We start from the raw sequence: 22,409 nt of genomic DNA on the forward strand, positions 1-22,409 counted from the left end.
TGGTTTGCAGCTTGTACTGCGACCCTTTTCCCAGCTGCGTCGAACTTGCGGCTTTCTTTATCCGGAGGTGGTGCCTCGCCTGATGTGTGCGAGTTGGCTCTATGCGAGCTGCCCCTACTACAACTGAATCTGGTGGCAGTTGCGAGGTGATGAAAGCAGGGTCTGTGGGCGGTGCTTTATATTTTTTCTCCACCCTTGGAGTTATCGCCCTACTTTTGACCGGTTCGTTGAAGATCTGCTTTGTGTGCCTCAACATTCCTGGAAGCATAGGCAGGCTCTGGTAGGTGCTATGGGTGGAGGAGAGGGTGTTGAAAAGGAAGTCATCCTCGACAGGTTCTGAGTGTAATGACACGTTATGGAACTCTGCTGCCCTAGCTACCACCTGTGCATACGCTGTGCTGTCCTCGGGTGGTGAGGGCTTGGTAGGGTATGATTCAGGACTATTATCTGATACTGGGGCGTCGTATAGGTCCCAAGCGTCCTGGTCATCTTGGCTCATGGTGGTGTGGGCCGGTGAGTGTGACGGAGTCTGTGCCGGTGATATATGAGTTACAGGTGGAGGAGAGGGTGGCGGAGTTACCTTTTTCACCACTTTTGTTTGTGGTGTTAGTTCTTGTTGAAACTCAAGTCTCCTTTTTCTCCTGATTGGGGGAAGAGTACTGATCTTCCCTGTCCCACTTTGTATGAAGATCCGCTTTTGTGTGTGGTCTACATCAGTGGTCTGTAACTCTTCTTCAAATCTGTGTCTGCGCATTTGAGAGGACAGTGATTGTTCCTCTGTATATGAGCTGGCAGTTGGTTCGGTTGCTGGTCGTTTTGGCACCGAAACTGTGTCTCTGCTTGTTTTCGGCTCCAATGCGAATTTTCTCTTTTTCGGCGTCGAGCTTTCTCGGCGTCGATCTTCCTCGGTGCCGCTGTCTCTGCGTCGAGCAGCTTCGGTTCCGCTGTCTCGGCGTCGATCTTTTTCGGCAGAACTTTCTCGGTCCCGAGATTGCTGCGTACCTGTGTCTCGACCCGAGTCGGACGATCTCGGCACCAGTTCGGCCTTTTTCGGTGCCGATGGACGGTCACCTACTTTATGGGTCGAGCCATGGCCTGTTGGCAGTGGCATCCCCTGGGCCTTGTCTGTTTTCTTGTGTTGTGCTTGTTTCGACGTCTTACTCACAGTTTGTTCGACGTCGAATTCTTCTGAGTCTGATTCATGGATGGAGAAGGCTTCTTCTTCTTCTCCTTGTTCCTCGAACTCTCGGTGTCCTGTCGGCGTGGACGCCATCTGCAATCTTCTGGCTCGCCGGTCACGGAGCGTTTTTCGGGACCGAAACGCACAACAGGCCTCACAAGTTTCTTCCTTGTGCTTGGGCGACAGGCACAAGTTACAGACCAAATGTTGGTCTGTATATGGGTATTTATTGTGGCATTTAGGACAGAATCGGAACGGGGTCCGTTCCATCAGTGTCGACGTTACGCGCGGTCAGGCCGACCAGGCCGCGACGGGGATCGAAATTACCCCGAAGGGCTTTTGGAGCTCTTCCCGATTCGGTGTCGATGCTATCTAACCCGATCCCGAACGCAACAATACCGACGTAGTTTTCCGAAGTTTTGACTATCTTTCCGTCCCGAAACCCGGAGCGAAAAGGAACACGTCCGAACCCGATGGCGGAAAGAAAACAATCTAAGATGGAGTAGACGCCCATGCGCAATGGAAGCAAAGGAGGAGGAGTCCCTCGGTCTCGTGACTCGAAAGACTTCTTCGAAGAAAAACAACTTGTAACACTCCGACCCAACACCAGATGGCGGGCTATGCACAACATGTGTATCTGCAGCTACACATGCCATCGAACATACAATTACAATTACAGTGAGTAACCTGTTAGAAGCACTAAAAGGAAACAAATTTTCTGCTTTGAGTCTGATTCAATCTCTCTAGACAAGGGAATATTCCAGAACTACACTGCATCCTTGTGACTCTTCCAAATAAAATGGGCATGAAGCCTTCTTGAGCATGTACCATGCATCTAGAAGCTGCAGAAATGTCACTGTGTCCTCATCCAGCAGTTTCACAATCTACAACTGGAATACTATTTGTTGTGACGGAAGGACTAACACAACCACATTTTTGTTTACATTATCTCAGGGCTATTTTGTGATGGTGTTCTCTTCAGCAACACCACTAAGCGTGTGGTTAGGTCGTGACAATAACACCAGCTCTCCTGAGATTTCTCTGATAGCCAAAGGTGGGCATGTGCCCTCGTATGCCATAGGAGAACATCCAAATTCAAGGTGCCTACCTACTTTATGTTCAAATGAAATTCATCTCTATTTCTTAGCCAAGCACAAATTCACTTTCCCACACGCAAGTGGTTTCCTTTGGCATTATTGATATAGTTATTATTACCACCTTATATTCGTCCATTACACATTAACTTAACTGTTACTTGTTTGTTAGCCTTAACTGAATTGACCTCATCTACAGATATTAGGTAGTATCTGAAAATATTCAAGCTCCTGGTGCTAAGTACTCACAGACTGGAAGTTAGTGTTTGGAGGGTCGAGCATGTTTTGTGTCTGAATCTATTTGCAAGTAATGTCACCTGAAAAAAATGGCATCACTTATTGTCACTTGTACTTGCTGCTTCTTTCCAGTACGTTCTTTGTTTTATTTTCATATTGTCTAATATGTTTAAACGAAAATAAACCCTGGAATCTCTATCTGTGCCTGCTTCTTAAAACTCTGCAGACTCACCATGTCTTGAGCCCTTGGTCTTTCATAGTGAGTAAGTCCTCTTGGGCCCTCCTCCACTCCCCACTCACACCCTCACCACAGTGTATTGGATATGTGTTACCGAAACCACAATACTCCTTTTCTGGCCCCTGCGCCCTTCCCCTCCTCCATCCGAACCCCCCACTCCTCACCACGCTCACCGCTCTCCTCGCTGGTGGCCTTCCATCACCACAACCTGCTGCGACAGAGGGCCTTCCAACATTATAACAGTAAATCCGGTGATCATCAAAAATGCAAGCAGTGCCCTGTTTAAGTGAGTGTGCAGGAGAATACGGTACCGTACTGCTCTAACGTTCTGGGCTTTGCACTCACCTGCTGCTTCGGATCTGTCACATATTAGCCTATTTAGCGTACTAAAATATAGCTTCCAAAGAATGAAGCGAGTTTACAGAAAGGAAAGCGTCATTTACTAACTCTACACTCAAATGTAGACCTAAAATATGTAGAAGGACACCTTGGTGTAACATTTAGGGATCCACAGATATGTTAAATGCACCTTGTTTCAATATAGTATTATCAAAACATATATGTTGTTCCATCAAAGTACGCAGTACCAATAACATTCTTGTATTGTGTTATATTCCTAACTTCCTTCTAAGATTCAGACTCTAGGTGCTATACTCCCAGCAGGGGTAGAACCTGCACCGACTGTTCAGCCTGTCGGTCACCAGGAGTGCAGCAAGTTCCATCAGTTCTGATCAGGGCTAAGGTGGAAACCCTTTATGGCACGTACCACTGCAAGCATTTAAGGCTCGGAGGCAAGAGGGTTACCTGTCTCAGGACAGAGACTAAAATAACTATCCTACGATGCCTACAAAGTAGGAAAAATAAGAAATATAAACAGGAAACAAAAATGAAAACCCACCTTTATCAGATTCATTTGTTCTATCTGACGATGAATGATCTGAAAGACAAGACATTTTACAATGCTGAAAAAGCCAGCTATAAAGTACAATATGTATTTGTTCCTTTAATACAAGAATATCAGACATGTTTCATGCAAGTGAGTTGTAAGAATATGCACCAAATAAAGGGAATTAATGTGCATGGACAAAAATAGCAGAGAAACGGTATTCAGGAAGGTTTCTGAGATCATATGAGGGAAAGTATTGTGTGCATCACTAATACTATATCTCTGCCTCCTCCATCGTGCTGTGAACATTTTACATCAACATAACAGAAAATAAATATATGATGCCTCACTGATTAGAACAACATTGTTGGCTACTGATGGTCTGTAAACTGATGTGGAAAAACTACAAAGAAAGCAGTGCACACTATCCTTTATTTTAGCCTGTAGTCCATTATAATATGTGCAAACCAACGATGACAATTTACAAGCCAGCAGAAAAAAACATAATAAACAGACATGGAAAGAAGTTACTTAATTGGTGACTCTCACTTAGCTCATCGAGTCCCCAGCTATCAAAATCTACTAGCATCTGCGTTTTCAATCCCTTTTAATCATAAAGAAAATAATAATAATAAACCAGCGGAAGCTGCAGCAGGCATTACAATCTGTGGCTGAAAGTTTAAGTTGCAGTGTGTGCTGCACCGGGGGCTGCACGATTGGGGTTTCGGAAACGGCATATTTTGATGCCATCTTTCCTACAGCAGCCCACTACAAGCTGAGGGCTTGTATTCATAACGGAGAATAATGTGACGCAGCTAATCATGTCAGGCCACAGCAACCTTTTTCCACAGCCTCCTACTCACCTGCACTGCAAAGAGGAGACACAAGGTTCCAATTTTGGACATACAGCAGCTGCCCATGTGCACGTCACTGGCGTTCGACACTAAATATAAAGTACACTATGGTGCTGAATTGATGTTGCTTGTTCAAAGGCCAGCATGGCACATGTAGCACAGGTGTTCATATGGATATCTTCTACCCCTGGCTGAAACACTATCTGGGTGAAAAACACATACATACGTAGGAGTGCTGCACGGCTTTTGCCCCGCTGTGCTGAGCTCAGAGTCAGAGTGTCCATGCTATGCTTCATTCCCAGTTCTTGCCCACAGACTGGGACTGAAGCCGGGGAGGAAATATGGTTCTAGCTGGCAGGTTCAACTGCAGTGGAGTACTAAACGAAACACATCAAATACATTTCATTTAAACATGGAATCTAAAGCTCAGAATTGGCCAAAGGGAGTTTTCTCCGCATGCTATTCCTCAATAATGACATGGCCTCAGAAAAACAGTGCATCTTCTGATAGTCACGGTTATCAGTGATTTTCTTCTTTTGCTGTGGTAGTTTCAGACTGAAAAGGACAGACACATAAAAAATACAAACTAAAGATGCTGTCACAATGCCGACCAGAGAGAATTTCCCTCTGAGTTGTAAGGAATATTATTGCAAACAAATAGTCCCTTTCACTGAAGGACATTTGTGTAGAAGACTTATAAAATGTCTTCCCATGTTTGGATTGTAAACAAAATAAAGATTCCTCTACAGTATTTTTAAAGACCACAATGTAAAAAAAAAAAATGCCTTTTAAAGGTGTACATATGAACATGTGTACAGTTAAAAGTAAGAAGTGGTAGGATATAGAGAATAAAGCTATCCTTCATTTTTGAGCTGTAACACAAGTTAATGGTAACCTTTCACACCACTGACATGAGACTTGAACATTGAAAAAGGAGATTGTTGTGGCCTTTGAAAAATAGAATAGGCCATATGGAATAAAGTAGACAGAACTGCACTCTGTTTGTTAGTAAGCTATATTTCTATGGCTGATAGAATGTTGAGATTATTGGGGAATCCTGACTTTTTTGGGGTGCTTCACTACTGAGCACTGAGAAAAGGGACAGTAGTGCAGATTTTGCATGCATGTGATTTGAGCAGGTGTGTGCTGGATACTGATGGTTTTGCAATATGAATCCTTTTCTAAATTCACATGCTGTGCATTATCCCACGATTTAGTGTTTGGGTCCGGAATTGCCTGCGTCTTTCTTCTTTCTCTTTTTTTGTTGTGGGTGTCTTCAACCACCATTTGGTGGTAGGTACGTCCCCTGTATGACATCAGACAGCGCCTTGGATGTTCCTGTGCGTGGTAGCCATCCTCAGATTCTTTTTTCCACCATTGACCCTGGAAGCAAAGGAGGAGCTACAAAGATTTTTTGGGAAATGCTAAAAAACTTTAAAGAAATCACAGACTCGTCAAACTGGATGAAGAAAAAACCCACAAGAGAGAAAGGTGCCCTTCAATCTCCCTTCCGACGGGGGACCCTGCTGGAGTCAACACGTGGTCGGACAATTAGGCAAGGTAGGGGTAATGGTAAATACCCCATTTAAATTTTGAAGAAGCAGAGTTAGCTCATGGAGGTTTACATGTCGAGATCCTCGAAGGGAATGGCGAAAGAAAGCAAATGCCAAAAAAGGTGGTAAAGGACACCGAAAAGAAGCCAGAGAAGGTAAGAAGACCGCCAAAAGGTTTGGAGGTTAAGAGAAGAAAACGCAGAAGGCAGGTTGGACGTCTAAGAAAATGACGATCGAAGGCCAGCTGCAAACAAATGAAGCCCTTTGATCCCAACTATGGGATACCATTGAAGGCAAGGCACCAAAAAACACGTTGGGTCGCGAGACCCCGATGGAAACACTAAGACTTCGGAGGAAGATCTGCCAACACCAAAGAAGAGACCATCCTCGATGCTAGATGTTGAAAGGGCTCAAGAAGTGGAGAAGAAAAAATGAAGGCTTAAAGCCGAAATGGTGTCACTCCTTCAATGCAATTAGGAGTTTGACGACGCATCAAAGGAATTCCGAATTCCAAGCAAACCCTCCACAGCTCTGGATATCGAAGAGGAGGAAGCAGCATTACAAGTCCCAGCAACTCCAGAACATCATGAGGAGAAGGCTGAAGAGGAATTAAATGATCCAAAAGGGGAAGAGGCAACAGGCAGCTTCAAAGACGAGTGGAATGACCTCCCCACGAACAGCCCAGAGGAAGAAGTAGATACCTATCACTCAAGATCGCCACCTGATGACATCACATTATATAATAGCCTGGTCAGAAGGACTGCATAAACGTATAAGGGGTCACTAGAAGAGGAGAAGGTAGACTCCTGCTTTCTCCTTGAGACCTTGATGCCATCCAACAAGGGAACCGATATCTACCAATGCTGCCCAGCATACTGGACCAAGGCAAAGAAGCCTTCTGGGAACGTGCTACAGCAAAGGCAGTTACCCCCTGGGGAGGGAAGAAATATAAACCCACATAAAAAAAACAAGTACATCTAAGGTAGCACAGCGACAGATTCCATCACTAGCGCAACTGCAAGGAGGATATGCAACGCACACACATCTACAGGTCCCCTCTCCAGAAAGGGTGAACAAGCGACTTGACATGGTAAAGAGGAAAATAGAAAGAGAGGCAGCAACGCAATGACGATTTGAAAATTCAAATGCCCTCGTAAACAGAAACAGTCACCAGCCATAGGCCGGCGGGATGACATTGAGGAGCTCATGAAAAAAATTCCTGAGGAAGACAGAAAAAGAGCCAAGGCAATAATACAAGAAGGCAAGAACATTGGCAATACTTGTCTGGAGACAGCTTTACAAGCAGTCGACACTGCCAGATAGCAGACGTGCACAGACACAACACTAAGGAGACACTCATGACTCAGAACATCAGGCTTTAAACAAGAAGTTCGAGCTTCGATTATCAACAAACTCTTTACAAGGGAGGCACTATTTGGCCGGGCTGTGGATGAGTTCTTGAAAAAAATCCTTTTCAACAAACCCAGAACAGCTCACAACAAGCTACCCAACAAACCACTTAACACCAATGGCAGCACCCTGCAAGACAGCCATTTTGGGGTCGAGGAAAGCGTAGAGGACAAACCACCAGAGTTGAAGGAATAAGTAACAAATGACTTAACAACAGATTCATGTTCCCACAAAAACACAAAACAAGTATGAAGCAGAATAAGAAATTCACCACAGACAAGTGGATTTTTACATCACGGTAACTGTACAGAACTCATCAAGATACCACCACAAATTCCACCAAAGACAAAAAGGTATCAAAAGGCGGAACTTATACAATTCAGGAAAGAGGTCAAATAACTCCTTTAAAAACAAGTGCTAGAAAAGATACTGGTAAAGGAACAAAACAAAGGGAACTTCTCACTATATTTCTTGGTACCAAAACAAAGATCTCACCTTAAGACCAATTCTACATCTCAGGTTCATAAACAAGTTAATACGCACACAGCATTTCAAAATAACAACACTACAAGAAATTACCCACTCCTGCACAAAGGGGACTATATGGCAATAACAGGCTTAAAGTATGCACACCTACACATATCCATAAATCAGACACACGATTTATCTCAGATTCGCACTCGAAAAAGTACACTATCAGTTCAAGGTTTTACCATTCCGCATAAAGTCAGCATCAGGGGTCTGTACAAAATGCCTTACAGCGGTCGCACCCTTTCTAAGGAGGAAGAGAATACACGTGTGTCGATACCTAGACGACTGGCTGGTAAAGACAAGACAGAAACGTCAAAGAGACATTTAAACTGTGATCACAAACTTAGAGAACCAAGGGTTTTCCATAAACCACATGAAGTTGTCTACACTACCGGAATAAAAAAGGTTTTCCTAGAAGCAAGACTAAACTCAAAGACAGCACGAGCACACCCAACTCAGAAGAGGGTAGAGGCAATTGTGGAGCAAGCTTGCCTATTCCAAAAGGTGCAGTCTCTGACAGTGAGGATAGTCTTGAAACTAATAGGCATGATGGCATCATGTGTTCCACTCATAAGATATGCAAGACTACACATGCACTCATTCCAAGAATGGTTATGCAAGAACTGATCACAGGCCTCCGGGAGTTGGGAGGATCTTTTGGCTGTAACAGCAAAGATACAAAACGAGGTACAATGGTGGACTTCAAAGAACATAACAATAGGGAAACCGTTCAAGACACCAACTTCATCTGTGACCATCACAACAGCTGCATCCCACAAGGGATGGGGAGCACATACAGGCACCCTCAAGATAAAAGGCCAATGGAACAACACAGATATGATAAAGTGCAACAGTTTCCTGGAGATGAAAACAGTGTTTAACAGTGTTCCTAGCTCTGAAGGCCTTACAGATGCACATAATAGGAAAGAATGTACTGATGCAAACAGTCAATACCACAACAATGTTTTACTTGAACAAACAAGGTGGCACAAAGTCAGTCACCTTCAGCAAACTAGCCCGGAAAATATGGAAATTGGCAATCCCAAGAAGGATAAACTTACAGATGGCCCACCTACCAGGGAAAGAGAACACAAAGGCGGACAGACTGAGCAGACAAGAAAGCAGCTCACACAAAAGGAAACTAAAACAAGAAACTCTGGAGGAAATCTCCAGACAGACTGGCCATGCCAACAATCAATCTGGTCACAAGAGCAGAGAACAAAAAATGCCAACTTTTTACCTCCAGGTTTTCAACACCACCAATCAGAAGGGAATGCCCTGTCACTAAAATGGTCAGGGACATTTGCTTATGCATTTCCACTGATTCCCCTAATGCCCAAAATACTGAAGAAAGTCAGACAACCGGGGACAGACCTTATCCTGTTAGCACTCCACGAGGCCAGACAGACTTGGTTTTCAAATTTACCAGAACTGTCCAAGGGACAAATGGTCAAGATCAAGGAGGAACAGGACCTCCTTATGACGCAGAAAGGGAAGGTGCTTTATCTGGAGCCAGCAACACTCAAGCTAGCAGCTTGGTGCCTGTATACATAAAATTTGGTAACTTACATTTACCACCTAGAATTATGGAAATATTCAAGGAGGCAAGAAAACATACCCCAAGAAAATGTTACTCCGCAAAATGTAGAAGGTACCTTCACCAGTGCACAAAAGCCAAGACAATGGAAACAATAACGAAACAGGAAACTGTGCTGATATACCTCGCCCATCTGCTAGACAGTGGGATAAACTATTCATCCATTAAGGTTCATCTGGCAGCCATTGAAGCATATGCCAGGGACGCACCATGTAAAAGCTTCTTCACTTCACCAGTGGTGAAGAGATTCCTAGTGGGCTCTAACAGAATTGTTTCCCCAAGAAAGGCACACAAACCTATGTGGAGCTTAAACACAGTACTAACACAACTGATGATGAAACCCTTTGAACCCATACAAAAGGCAGAACTTCAATATATCATACTAAAAACAGCATTCTTAATTGCAAACACATCACTATGGAGAATGTGCAACCTTCAAGCTTTAACAATACAGGAACCGTACATGCAAATACACAAAGTCAAGGTGGTTCTTAGAACAAATACTTAGTTCTTACCCAAGGTAGTAAGCAAGCTTCACATCAACCACAGCATTCAATTACCAGTATTCTTTAAAGATCCACATGCACAGATAGGAAGAGCTCTACATACCTTGGACGTAAGGAGGGCCTTAATAAACTACTTGTAAGAAACTAAACAGTTTTGCAAAGGAAACCAACTGTTGGTCTCCTAGGCAAAGCCAACCAGGGGTTCCCCTGTTACAAAGGGAACAATTGCACAATGGATTGTAGAAACAATCTGCTACTCAGCAGCAGGAGGGACACTCCCTTCACGCCCAAAAGCTCACTCAACAAGAAAGAAGGGAGCAACTCTAGCGTTCCAAGCAAACATGCCCATAGACATGGCAAAGGAGCAACTCTAGCGCTCCAAGCAAACCTGCCCATAGACATGGCAGCAGAGACATGGGCCTCACTACACACATTTGCAAAACATTACTTTGTGGACATGCAGATGAACAAAGAAGCACAAGTGGGACAAAATGTAATGCAGCACCTGTCTGCAAGTTCTTTCTCATTTCATCCCAACCAACCCAAGGAAAGAGATATCACTACATAATCTAATGCATAGCCTTTAAATCCAGAAAAGGATTCATGCTGCAAAACAAAATGGTTACTTAGCAGTAGGAGTAGCTTTGCAGTTTGAAGAGTTTTCTGGATTCACATGCAACACACCCACCTCCCCAAAAATGGGAATCAGGACAAAACAGGGGGGGATGGAGACATATAAAAAGACTGACTGCAAGTAACAAAGAAAGCAACAACAAAAAAGAAAGAAACAAGGAAAAAAGAATCTGAAGATGGCTACCACACACAGAAACATTTGGGGCCCCATCTGATGTCACACAGGGGACGGACCTACCACCAAATGGTGTTCGACGATGACCCCCCCCCAAAAAAAAAGGGGGGTGAGAAAGACACATACAATTCTAGATCCAACTACTAGATGGCGGAATAATGCACAGCATGTAAATCCAGGAAACCCTTCAATCTACAAAACTATTCCTACTGGTAAGTAACCATTTTGTTATGCACTAGATTGTACCAGTACAGAGCATCTTTGCTGTGAATGGGTAGAAGGTGGGAGAATCAGTTATGTGCTACAATTAGTGCTTGTGTTAAGACACTTCCAGAAGCATAAGAGCATGATTCCTAGCATAGAACTTCTAAGTAATGGGACAGCTTAGAACTCGGGCACAAGTGTGAAATGCAGGTGCAGAAAGCATCCAGTAGCAAGGGGCAGCTCAAAGCACCGAACCCTCAGCTGCTGTCATTTGCTGTATGCTTAATGCTGCATGGCCAGGATGGGGAGCCTGAATTAAAATGTTGCAGACAGTGACCGATCTCGTTATGCCTTAAAGCAAGGCAGGGTTGAAGGGCTGACACCGAGGCTGACTATTGTGCTGAAGGCAAAGGGCAGCAATCCCACTGAGGTACACTTATGGTTGGGGGGCGCGTTAGGTCCAAATTTAGTTGTTTAAAGGTAAAGACTAACCTAATTAACAATAATAATTATTCCGTTACCTTTCTTTTTCTTATGTTTGCTTTTTGGTGACCGTGATGGTTTTGACTTTTTCCTTGGTGGATCTTCATTTCCTTCTTCAGTTGGTTGGCTTTTCTTTTTTGGTTTGATTTCTCGCTTCCTTCAGAGTGAAATGGAAAAGGAAATTAACAGCTCCGCTTTTCCCAACTTGAAGACATCCGCACACGTGAAAACAATGTATTTCTGGAAATAGGAAATGGCTACATATTTGACGTGTCAACATACAATGTTAGTTTACTTAAATGGAAGACTCACTGTAATGTTTATTTCCCTTCAACAAGAAAATGTCACAATGTTATCAATCAAAGAGATTTGTGCGTGTGACATTATGTATCCCTACTAAAGGTCTGCATTCAAAATTACCGTGTGAACGACTCCTCCAAGTAGAGGTACTTGAAAAAAATTCAAAGCAAATCCTTTACAATACCCACAAGTCATACCATGGAAACGAACTATGCCTCACTTTTAGAAATAACTGCATCCAATATCAAGACAGACAAAACAGTCTAAATTTCAGAAGATGTGTCATAATTAGCAATGAACATAAGATAAAGTTTATTTAATCGGTGAATGTAGAACGTTCCAGTAAAACATAATTTCTAGAAACATTTTGTACTGATACTGCTACTTTATAAAAATCTGTTAAGAAAAGTTAAAAAAAATATATATAATCTTTAAAAGTCCTTAATAAAACATTGCATAGGACTGCAACATGCGTCCTATAAGTCAGCAATACCGTCCTATAAGTCAGCAATACTGTTTGTCCAACTCGTTCTAATAGCATTGAAAGGGCATCAGTTGACTTCTCCTTAGGGACACCGTATATTCGTCCCCTATGCAGTACCTAAGCGTACAACTGTACAATAGTTTTATTACAGATCATGTGATCATACCAACTGAGGACACACTCGATCTGATGGGCACGAATCAGAGGGAATAGACTTTCAAGAGGAAGGGATAAATGATGACACATACTGTCCCAAATAAATGGTACTGTGCAAATGTGGTAATCTTTGGGAAAGAATAAAGACCAAGGCTTTGCAACATCTTGCCGGTCCATAGTGTTTAACTTGCGATACAAATAGAGCCCGGGCCCAATATAATTTCCAAGAAGTTACCGCAGCTTCACCCCTCACTGGCCTGGCGAGCCCCGCAAAATACCTGCACGAAGGCTACCTATTAACCATCATACTCCTCCATAAGTGACACCTTGGGCTAATTATTGTCACGCAAAGCTAGAATAAGGGCCTGGGCACTCAGTTAGTTTTGAAAATACATTTACGTTGTTGAAAGCTCTGCTGATGTGCTCTGTTGGAAAAAATGTGGACAGCACCTCCATTTGGTGAACTGTGATAATTATGAACAGAGTTAAAAGATACATGACGGTGCAGAGCACTGGCAAAAATTAAACGCTGCAGGTCCATCATTTTGGTCAATGCAGATCTGAAGATATATGCCAAACGTTTAACAAACCAACTGTCTTTGATCCTTACTGAAATTGTTTGCTAGCACAATAGTTTGCTTTTAATTTTCCAGCTATACCAAAATTGTATTTTGTAGCCCGATGCTTAGGTTTCTAGATACAGCTCAAACTCAGAATCTCATTTGATACAAGCGTTAGCTGACTTTTTCTCTGGACTGTGCTTCAAAAATGTAATTTTGCAGTCAGTCCTTTCTGAAATAATATAACGCACTAAACGTCAGTGGTTCTAATTATACTTTTTCAGCACCCCTCAGTGTTGGAGGGGGAACCTCATCATCAGCCTCTAATCGTCAAACATTTTGGGAAATAAGCTACAAGAGGCTGAACTGGACAACTGGTGTTGATGGTTCGGACTTTCGAAGGGATCTGAAGTGGTGGAGAGGACGCGCTTTGCTGGACTTGGCTGGGGTAAGGACTCGCAGCCCCCGGACTCCCTGCAGGCGGGAGGCCCGCTACTTCATTTTCGTGGCCAGAGGCACTTTATCAGGCACTGGAAACTCCCGCAGCGTGGGACGACCTTCGCTGGACTCGGCTGGGGCACGGCTCGCAGCCCCAGGATTCCCTGCAGACGGGAGGCACTCCATATCATTTTCGCGCCTGTAAGCACTTTATCAGGCACCAGTGACCCCAGCGGCGCGGGACGCTCTTTGCTGGACTCGGCTGGGGGCGGGACCAACAGCCCCAGGATTCCCTGCAGGCAGGAGGGCCGCCACATCATTTTCTCGCCCAGAGGTGGTTTTTTAGGCACCGGCGACTCCTGCAGTGCGTGTGGCACTCAGCTGGACTCGGCTGGGGGCAGGACTGGTAGCCCTAGGATTCTCTGCAGACGGGACGCCCGCTACGTCATTTTCGTGCCCGGAGGCGCTTTATCAGTTAATGGTGACTCCTGCAGTGCGGGATGCGTGTGCAACGTACCCGGGAGTGCGCCCCTATGAAGTTTGGGCTAAGAGACGGCCCGTCTGCATCTGGACGAGGCCGGACTGGGCCCCTTGTCTTGGCTCTTTATTTTTTACTCCCCTTTCATTTTCCTAGTTTGTCAGGCTATTGGAGAATTAAAAGACGCGCTGACAAGGTACTGTGACCATCTCTAAGCAGGACCTCATTATTAGCAACCTGCGTCCAGCTGTGTGAAGACATCTGCTTTTGATTGTGTGTCTGAGGTACTTGGTCATTAGGGACAAATATGGGCAAAAAGAAACCACTGTTAGGTGCACCATCTGCATCTTCCGCAAAAACTACATTGGACGTTTTTCTACAAACAGCTGTGACAGTAATAACTAAAGAGATAGAATTAGCGGAAAGAAGGTTGTCGCTTTCCTCACCCCACCTTTTAATGTAGTCATACAGTCAGCACAGGAGGTGGACGGGCACTAGGAAGACGGCTGCCGGCCATTGCAGGCCATTTAAGTTATAGTTCTGCTCTCATTATCCGATGTCCATGCGGGCCCTACTAAGGATCCTCCTACTGGCCCCCCTGCCTGTGGTTCAAGTCAAGGCTGAAGTTGGGACTCCAAAGGCTAATCACAGAAAGAGGAAAAGATCTGTTGCTGTAAGGAGGTAAAAGAAACCAAACTTGCTGCCCATAAAAGTGCGCACAACTTTAGCCAAGAAGCGATTTTTGGGGGACTCGCAAATGGCTGGAGGGTTGGTGTCACTATCGCAAGGGGAGTTTTTTCCAATTTAGGAAAGCAATTTAATGACATATTGACCCCAATAATGTCACGCCTGCGGAGGATTGAAAACCAACTTGGACATTTGGCAGCTACTGTTAATAAGGTCCAATTAAGCAAGCCATTGCAGACAGTCCATCAGAACTTGCGCACTGTCTCTACTCAAACTGATGCTGGTAGTAATATAATTGTGCAAAGAATCCATAACACAGAGCTAGCGCAAGTGCTTCCCGCCCAAACAAATTTTAGTATCCCTGCAACTAATTTTTCCTCAGGTCATGTGGTCAGGCGCTCTCCGAGCCCGTTGCAGGGGCTCAATCTAACCAGTCCAATCAAGTTTATAGGCCAAAGAATTCACACAGCCACCTGCAATATAACCCTTTGGTTAAAACTCTAGGGGCCGCTGATTGTTTACACCTTCCCTCTGAGTGTACCCCATACACACTGGTTCCTGCTGTTGTCCCACCTTTGGCAGCTGACATACAGGAGGACTTCCGGAGTTTGATGAACCAAGTGGCGCTTTGGAGTACAAGGAATGCTGGCGGCTGTCCTCCAGTAATTAACAATCTCACTATGACCCGCAGAGTTAGTTGGGTAGAGCCTACATCCAAATCTATTGAAGGGGATGGTGTTGTGTTGAATTTTAAAGACTCAGAGTGTGTTTGTGTTTTACTTTCACATCTGAACTGTGCAAATATAGGTGGTAACAAAATAAAGGCATGTCCGCTAGGTTTTTTTTATCCTCCCCCAGGGAACTTTATGCAAAATGGAAAGTAGGGTAGATTTTATAGATCTCACGGGCCCTTATAAAGACCAGTATCCCCGGTTTTATGTGCTCGCCCTAACTGTTTTGAGGCTTTATTGTATTTGCTAGATATTTACTGACGTTCAAAGTCTCTTACCTCCCCGGGAAACATGGCCCCCGATAACAAACTGGAGACTTCACATGATTACCTTACTCCTCCTGCGTTACCTTGTAAGGCAATCCCACATTTAAGCTCTCTCGCAAATGGTGTAGTAAGCGGCAGTTGTGTGCAGTTGCTATCCGGCATATTGCTGGGGTATGGGATAAAATCCTCAATGATGACTGGAGACATTTTATTGGTACATTTGGCATCATGTGTTGCCAAGAAAATAGGGCTACTAAACCGGTGGCATTAAATGGATAAGTATCTTATTGTTCAGATGCAATACTGTCACCGGCTGGGAGAGGGAAGGGAGGTTTGGCCACTTTTGTATCCTGTGCAGGAACTTGAGGGTTAAGGTTGTTGAATCTACCCCAAACTTTCAAATTTTACACTTCCAAAAGTCCAAAGTGTTAAACATGATTTTGATTATTTTTTATTACAATTATTTTGCCTCACAATCTTCCAACATTGTTGAGGCACTGGATAAGAGTCTCTCAGCTTTTCCTAACAGTCAAAAGGACACCCACGTTCTACTATGTGGGTAGGAGATTTTAATATCAAGAAATGCCATTTCAGTGGTGAACATATTTGCGGGTTTACCAATGTACAGGGGGTCATCAGGGGCCACTTTATTAATTCCACTTACAGCGAGGCCATAAACAAATTAACTCTTGTCTTATAATGTAACTAATGCACTGGAATTACAGGGAAGGAGTGCTGCAATGCCTGCAACCTTTACAGGTAGAGGTAAGGGCAGCACAATAGATGTTGTGCTCTTATCACCTGACTTAGCACGCGTTCTGAGCAATTTTGAAGTGTACCCTTTACCATTCAGTGATCATAACCCCATTTATCTCTGCCTGGCCATAAATTTGAGCTCTGACCAAGTACAGGTAGTCAACAGAGGGGTTCGCCTACAGTGGAACAGTATTAACCTGAAATAATTTTTAAATAATTTAATTAGTTCCACGGTTACTGACATCCTCTGTTGTCTGTCGTTAGATAGGCCTCCTGAAATATTGTGGAGAGTTTTAATAAAATTGGCAGTGTCGTAGCATGTGATTTATTTCTAGATAGAACGCTGAAAGAGCATCCAGGGAAATGTGAGTGTACATCAGAGCTGAAAGCCCTAAAAAAGGCCGCTTTTAAAACACCACGTACCTCAGAGGACATAAGGAGAGCTAGAGGGGAATACAAACAAGCCCTTAAGAAAAGGAAAACCAAAGTCAGAATTAAGGCCTGGAGGGACCTTGAAAAGGCAGCTCAGATTAATGATAATAAACTATTTTGGGAGACTGTGAACCAGCCCTTTTTTCCCCAGACGATTTGTCTGTTGGTATTGTGCGCCATATCAGCGAACAAGATTGGATCGATCACTTCACTCTTTAATTTTTAATCCAGAGGATGTGCCAGTAAATTGTGAGGAAAATATTAAGCCTCCCTTCACAAATGTAAATGGGGACTGGTTAGCTGACTTAATTAATTATGAATCAGTAGTTAGGGTGATCGACTGTGCAGCCAGCTAAAAGGCCCCAGGCCCAGATGGAGTCCAATAGACATTTCTATATTGTTGACTAATGTTTTAAGGGCAGCAGCTAAAAGGAACCTCTTAGGCTCATAGAGGGAGGCTGTTCTTGTTTCAATAATTAAAAAAGGTGATCAGAATTTACCCTCTTGTTACTGCCTGATCTCACTACTGGATTCAACAGCAAAGATTTTTGGGTGGGTAATTTTGGACAAACTTGAGACTTGGGCTGAGTCAACTTCCTTTTTTCCCCGTTACTATATGGGTTTAGACCTTGCTTGGGGATAGTTGAACAGGCTCTTAAGCTGACTCTTATTTAGGGACAGTATGTCCAAGCCAAGGGAGGGACTCTCCATATGGCTTTTATGGACCTCTCCTGTGCTTCTGACCTTGTGGATCAAGACAAGCTATGGGATCTAATTAGCCAGGCAAGAATTAATCAACCGTTGCTGGACTTAGTGCAGGGACTCCACACTGATACAACCACTAAGGTACGCTTCACACAGTCTGGAGAATGAACAAGATCTATTTGGGTTTCTAGAGGTGTGAGACAAGGCTGTATGTTAGCTCCTCTTTTGTTTTTTTTATACATTAACTCTTTAGGCACCTTTTTACAATCGTACTGTAAAGGTGTCTCCCATGTTGGTGCACAGGCCATGCCAGTGCTTTTATATGCAGATGATGCCACTCTCCTGGCACTAACTGCAAAATCTTTTCAATGGGTCCAATGATTTCATGGCAAAATTAAAATTAAAGGGCATCCACTAGAAATCATTTGTATTGACCAGTGGGCCCAAAAATGCTAAAACAAAATGTTTTATTACAGGGGGGACTACAATTAAGAAAGTGCCATTTTTAATGATTTAGGCATCTTGGTTGATGCCAGTGGCTCTTGGGAGAGGGGAATAGGGGCAGGCTGTGACCTTATATTTAGATTTGCCAATAGGCTAGGCTGCAAACCCATTAGGGAAATTACATGGCTGTATAATTGTAATTGTAATTGTAATCGTATTTATATAGCGCTTACTACCCCTGACGAGGCGTCAAAGCGCTTTTCGATGAGTAGCACGCTACTCTGGTACCCAACAAGAATTAGTGATGGATTAGTATAATTTAATAATGAGTACAGTTTTAGTATTATTATGAGTTAATTTGAGTTGCGGATATGAGAGTTTGTTAGTTAGATTGACTGGAGTAATGGAGGGGTGGAGGAGGAGAGAAATCCAGAAGTGTTAATTGGGAGTTTATCCTTCATTTACTCAATCCAAAGGCTTGGGATGAATAAAAGGGGGGGGAGGGGAAAGAGGATGTGGAAGGGTTAGGGAGAGCATAGTAGCAGGGTGAGATGAATGCAGGAGAATTTAGTAGGGTTGTGTGGGAGGTCACAGAAGTAGAGTGAGGTTTGGTGAGTTAGATGTGGAGGTGGAGGGAAGAGCTTAGGCAGAGATATTTAGGAGATGAAAGTGGTCGAAGGGATTTGGGATGAGTCAGAGTGAGAATGGAGGATAGTTTGATAGAGACATGACATAAGAGTGATGAGTAGATAAGTGTGATAAAAAGAGAGCAGAAATTCATAGATATCTAGTATAACAACCCAAAAAACCAGGAGCCATGCAATGATCCACAAACATGCCAGGCACAGAAACAACATATACACATACATACACATATATATATATTTATACACACACACACATGAATACACACACAACATATGCACATACAATACATAATTAGAATCATGGGTAAAAAATACTTAGTCAGACAGGTTTAAAAGAGTGTGTGTGTTTTTTATTGTTATGACAGTAGCAATACATATTTTCCAAAGAAACTATAAATAAATAGAAATATACATATAATCTGAAAAAAATAATTATCCACATAGGCATATGCAGTTCATAGTTGTTTGAAAAAGGTGGTTATGAAGGAAAGAGCCAACTCTTGAGTAGTTTCCTGAAAACAAGAAAGTTACATGTGGCTCTTATAGTTGGGGGTAATGAATTCCATAGTTTGGCTGCTTGGACGGAGAAGGATGTACCACCTACAGTATTTTTCTTGTATGGTGGTGTTCTAAGGCGGGGTGCCAGTCTTGAGCGGAGGGTTCTTTGTTGGATGTATTTGGTAATTTTCTTTCTGATAAAAAGCGGTCCTGTTCCATGTATAGCTTTGTGGGTGATACAAAGCAGCTTGAAAGTGCATCTTCTGGCAACGGGTAACCAGTGTAAGAGTAAATGCTTTTCAATGGGAGTGTATGGAGCAGGCGTTTGGGTTGTGCAACTTCAGGAAAACTACAGGGTGTTGAAAACAAGTTTTTTGCCTTCTTCTAGCTAAACTACCAAGTACGACAAGCTCAATTTCTCATCTCAAATTGGGGATTGGGTTCCTGAAGGATTTTGTAAGTGTTAGAAATGGGGTCTCTGGTTGGCAGTTAGTTTGCGCTCTTGTCCAAGCAGGGACCCTCACTCTAGTCAGGGCAATGGAGACCCACACTTAAGATAAACCCTGCTCACCCCCTTGGTAGCTTGGAACAAGCAGTCAGGCTTATCTCAAAGGCAATGCGTAAAGTATTTGTACCAACACACACAGTAATACAGTGAATACACTACAAAATAGACACCATACCAGTTTAGAAAAATAGGTATTATTTGTCTAAATCAAATAATACCAAGAAGGCAAAAATCCAACATACACAAGTCAAGATATGAATTTTCAAAAGAATAAGAGTCTTACTCCACGGAAAAAAATGAAAATGTTGATTTTACACAAACTACCCGGTTTGCGTAAAAATACAGCTGCATGGGTGAGAGTGCGTTAGAAGTCAGCTTTGTGTTGATTCCTCATTTGCAAGTAAGGCCATGCATCGCTTCTTCTCCTGTCAGATTGGTGATGAGTCATTTTGCTCTTCCGCAAGACAGCGATACATCAATTTCTGGACAGGCACCTCGGATCCGCGCAGGCTTGAGTTAATTTTTGACAGCCAGCGATGATGCATAAGAAATCCGGTTGAACAGTGTTGGAAAACCGTGCTGGGTGCGGTTTGCGTCATCAGCAGCCGCCAGCGGGTGTTGCGTCATTTCTCCAGCCGCAATGCGTCCATCTTCTAGCCACAATGCAGCTGGAGCATCAATTTTAGCCACAAAGTGGCGTGTTGTTTTCAGTCGCTTTGCAGGTGGTGCATCAAAAGTTTTCCGCACAGTATTCTGTGCATGGATTTCAGTCCTTGTTCTGACAACTTCACCTCTCAAGGGCCCAAGGACTGGATAGTGCACCACTTGGCAGGGAAGGAGTTTCAGCAGAGGGCCCAGGTGCTGGCAGAGGAAGTCTTTGATGGGCCTGAGACTTCAAAACAGGAGGCAAGCTCAGTCCAAGCCCTTAGAGATTCTTCACAAACAGGAATATACGACAAAGTCCAGTCGTTTTCATCTCTCAGGCAGAAGCACCAACTGCTGGCCAACCCAGCAAAGCACAGTCAACGGAAATGGGCAGTACTCCTCCTCCAGCTCTTCTCCCTGGCAGCGGTGTCTCTTGATCTAAAAATCTGGGGTTTGGGTCCACTACTTATACCCCTTTTTGCCTTTGAAGTAGGCAAACTTCAAATGAAAGTCTCTGTTGTTCACAAGATCCTGCCTCGCTCAGGCCTGGCTCAAGCCTCACACCGAGGGTTGGAGACTGCATTGTTTGAGGGCAGACACAGCCCATTCAGATGTAAGTGACCACTCATCCCTCCACTGTAACCCAGATTGCTCATCAGGATATGCAGGCTACACCCCAGCTCCCTTTGTGTCACTGACTAGAGGGGATTCACAAACTCCCAACTGTCAGTCTAACCAAGACAGGGAATACACAAGCAGGCAGAGTCACAGAATGGTTTAAGCAAGAAAATGCCCCCTTTCTAAAAGTGGCATTTTCAAACAGACAATTTAAAAACCAACTTTACCAAAAGATGTATTTTTAAATTGTGAGTTCAGAGGATCCAAACTCCACATCTCTATCTGCTCTCGAAGGGAAACTGCACTTCAAGGATATTTAAAGGCAGCCTCCATGTTAACCTATGAGAGAGATAGGCCTTGCAACAGTGAAAAACAAATCTGGCGGTATTTCACTGTTATGACATATAAACACATCAGTACATGTCTCACCTTTAACATACACAGTACCCTGCCTGTGGGGCTACCTAGGGCATCCTTTAGGGGTGCCTAAAATGTATAAAAAGGGAAGGTTTGGGCCTGGCAAGACGGTACACATGCCAGGTCGAATTGGCAGTTAAAAACTGCACACACAGACACAGCAGTGGCAGGTCTGAGAGATGTTTACAGGGCTACTCGTATGGGTGGCACAACCAGTGATGCAGGCCCACTAGTAGCATTTGATTTACAGGTCCAAGGCACCTCTAGTGCACTCTACTAGGGACTTACTAGTAAATCCAGTATGCCAATCACGGAAAAGCCAATTACACATACAATTTATACATCGGGAGCACTTGCACTTTAGCACTAGTCAGCAGTGGTAAAGTGCCCAGAGCAACAAAAACAGCACACAGCAACAACCTAGGAAGCAGAGGCAAAAAGATAGGGGAGACCACGCCATGGATGCCAGGTCTAACATTAAGCATGGCCCCTTTGTTGTTATGGATCAAGATATGAAGCACCCCTAAAGTAGGTTCTTCTCGGGAAGTAATAGCGGATTGCTTAAATTTGTATAACAGGCATGCAATCGCATGGCTGGTTTATGTCAAGAATAATTTTTGTAACTTTGGCATGCCTTCCCGAAATGATTCCCTAGGGGAGGCCAGCCCCCAAATGAGGGATAGAGTTAAACAATGTTTTCTATCTCATAAAGAGGAAGGGAGAATTGTAAGGTCCCTTAACATGGAGTGTGATATATGCAGCTTTTTAATGCTTCTGGGTTGAATTCCTGTCTATCGTGGGTAATGAACACCTAGTACAGATTTCATCTCACAAGGTTAAGGCGTAATATAATTCACCATCTTGTTGCTTTTCCTGTAGCTGGTTGGAGAGTGGTTTCTTTTTACTGTTGTCCATGTGATAATGTGTTGTCACACTCGACTGCCCATTCTATGCTTTTCTGCAAATTGTATTCTTTGCTCAGGGCTCAGTTTCTTCGCCCCTTTTTAAAGCACAAACACCTTAAGACATATAAAGATGGCCTCACATATCTATAATCT

The 22,409-nt window shown here is 43.6% G+C and overlaps 1 protein-coding gene across 2 annotated transcripts in view; it reads right to left on the reverse strand.

The window, feature by feature from the left end:
• The window catches only part of LOC138300449 (protein FRA10AC1), a 195,491-nt gene that overhangs the window by 21,916 nt on the left and 151,166 nt on the right, over positions 1 to 22,409 (reverse strand). For both annotated transcript variants that reach the window (XM_069239842.1, XM_069239843.1), the window contains exons 12-13: positions 11,620 to 11,738; positions 3,648 to 3,686 (exon numbers count right to left, since the gene is read on the reverse strand). In XM_069239842.1, the coding sequence (XP_069095943.1) occupies positions 3,648 to 3,686; positions 11,620 to 11,738 (158 nt within the window). The remainder of the gene's footprint in view (positions 1 to 3,647; positions 3,687 to 11,619; positions 11,739 to 22,409) is intronic.

This window comes from Pleurodeles waltl, chromosome 6 (assembly GCF_031143425.1).
Source record: "Pleurodeles waltl isolate 20211129_DDA chromosome 6, aPleWal1.hap1.20221129, whole genome shotgun sequence".
Taxonomy (NCBI): Eukaryota; Metazoa; Chordata; class Amphibia; order Caudata; family Salamandridae; genus Pleurodeles; species Pleurodeles waltl.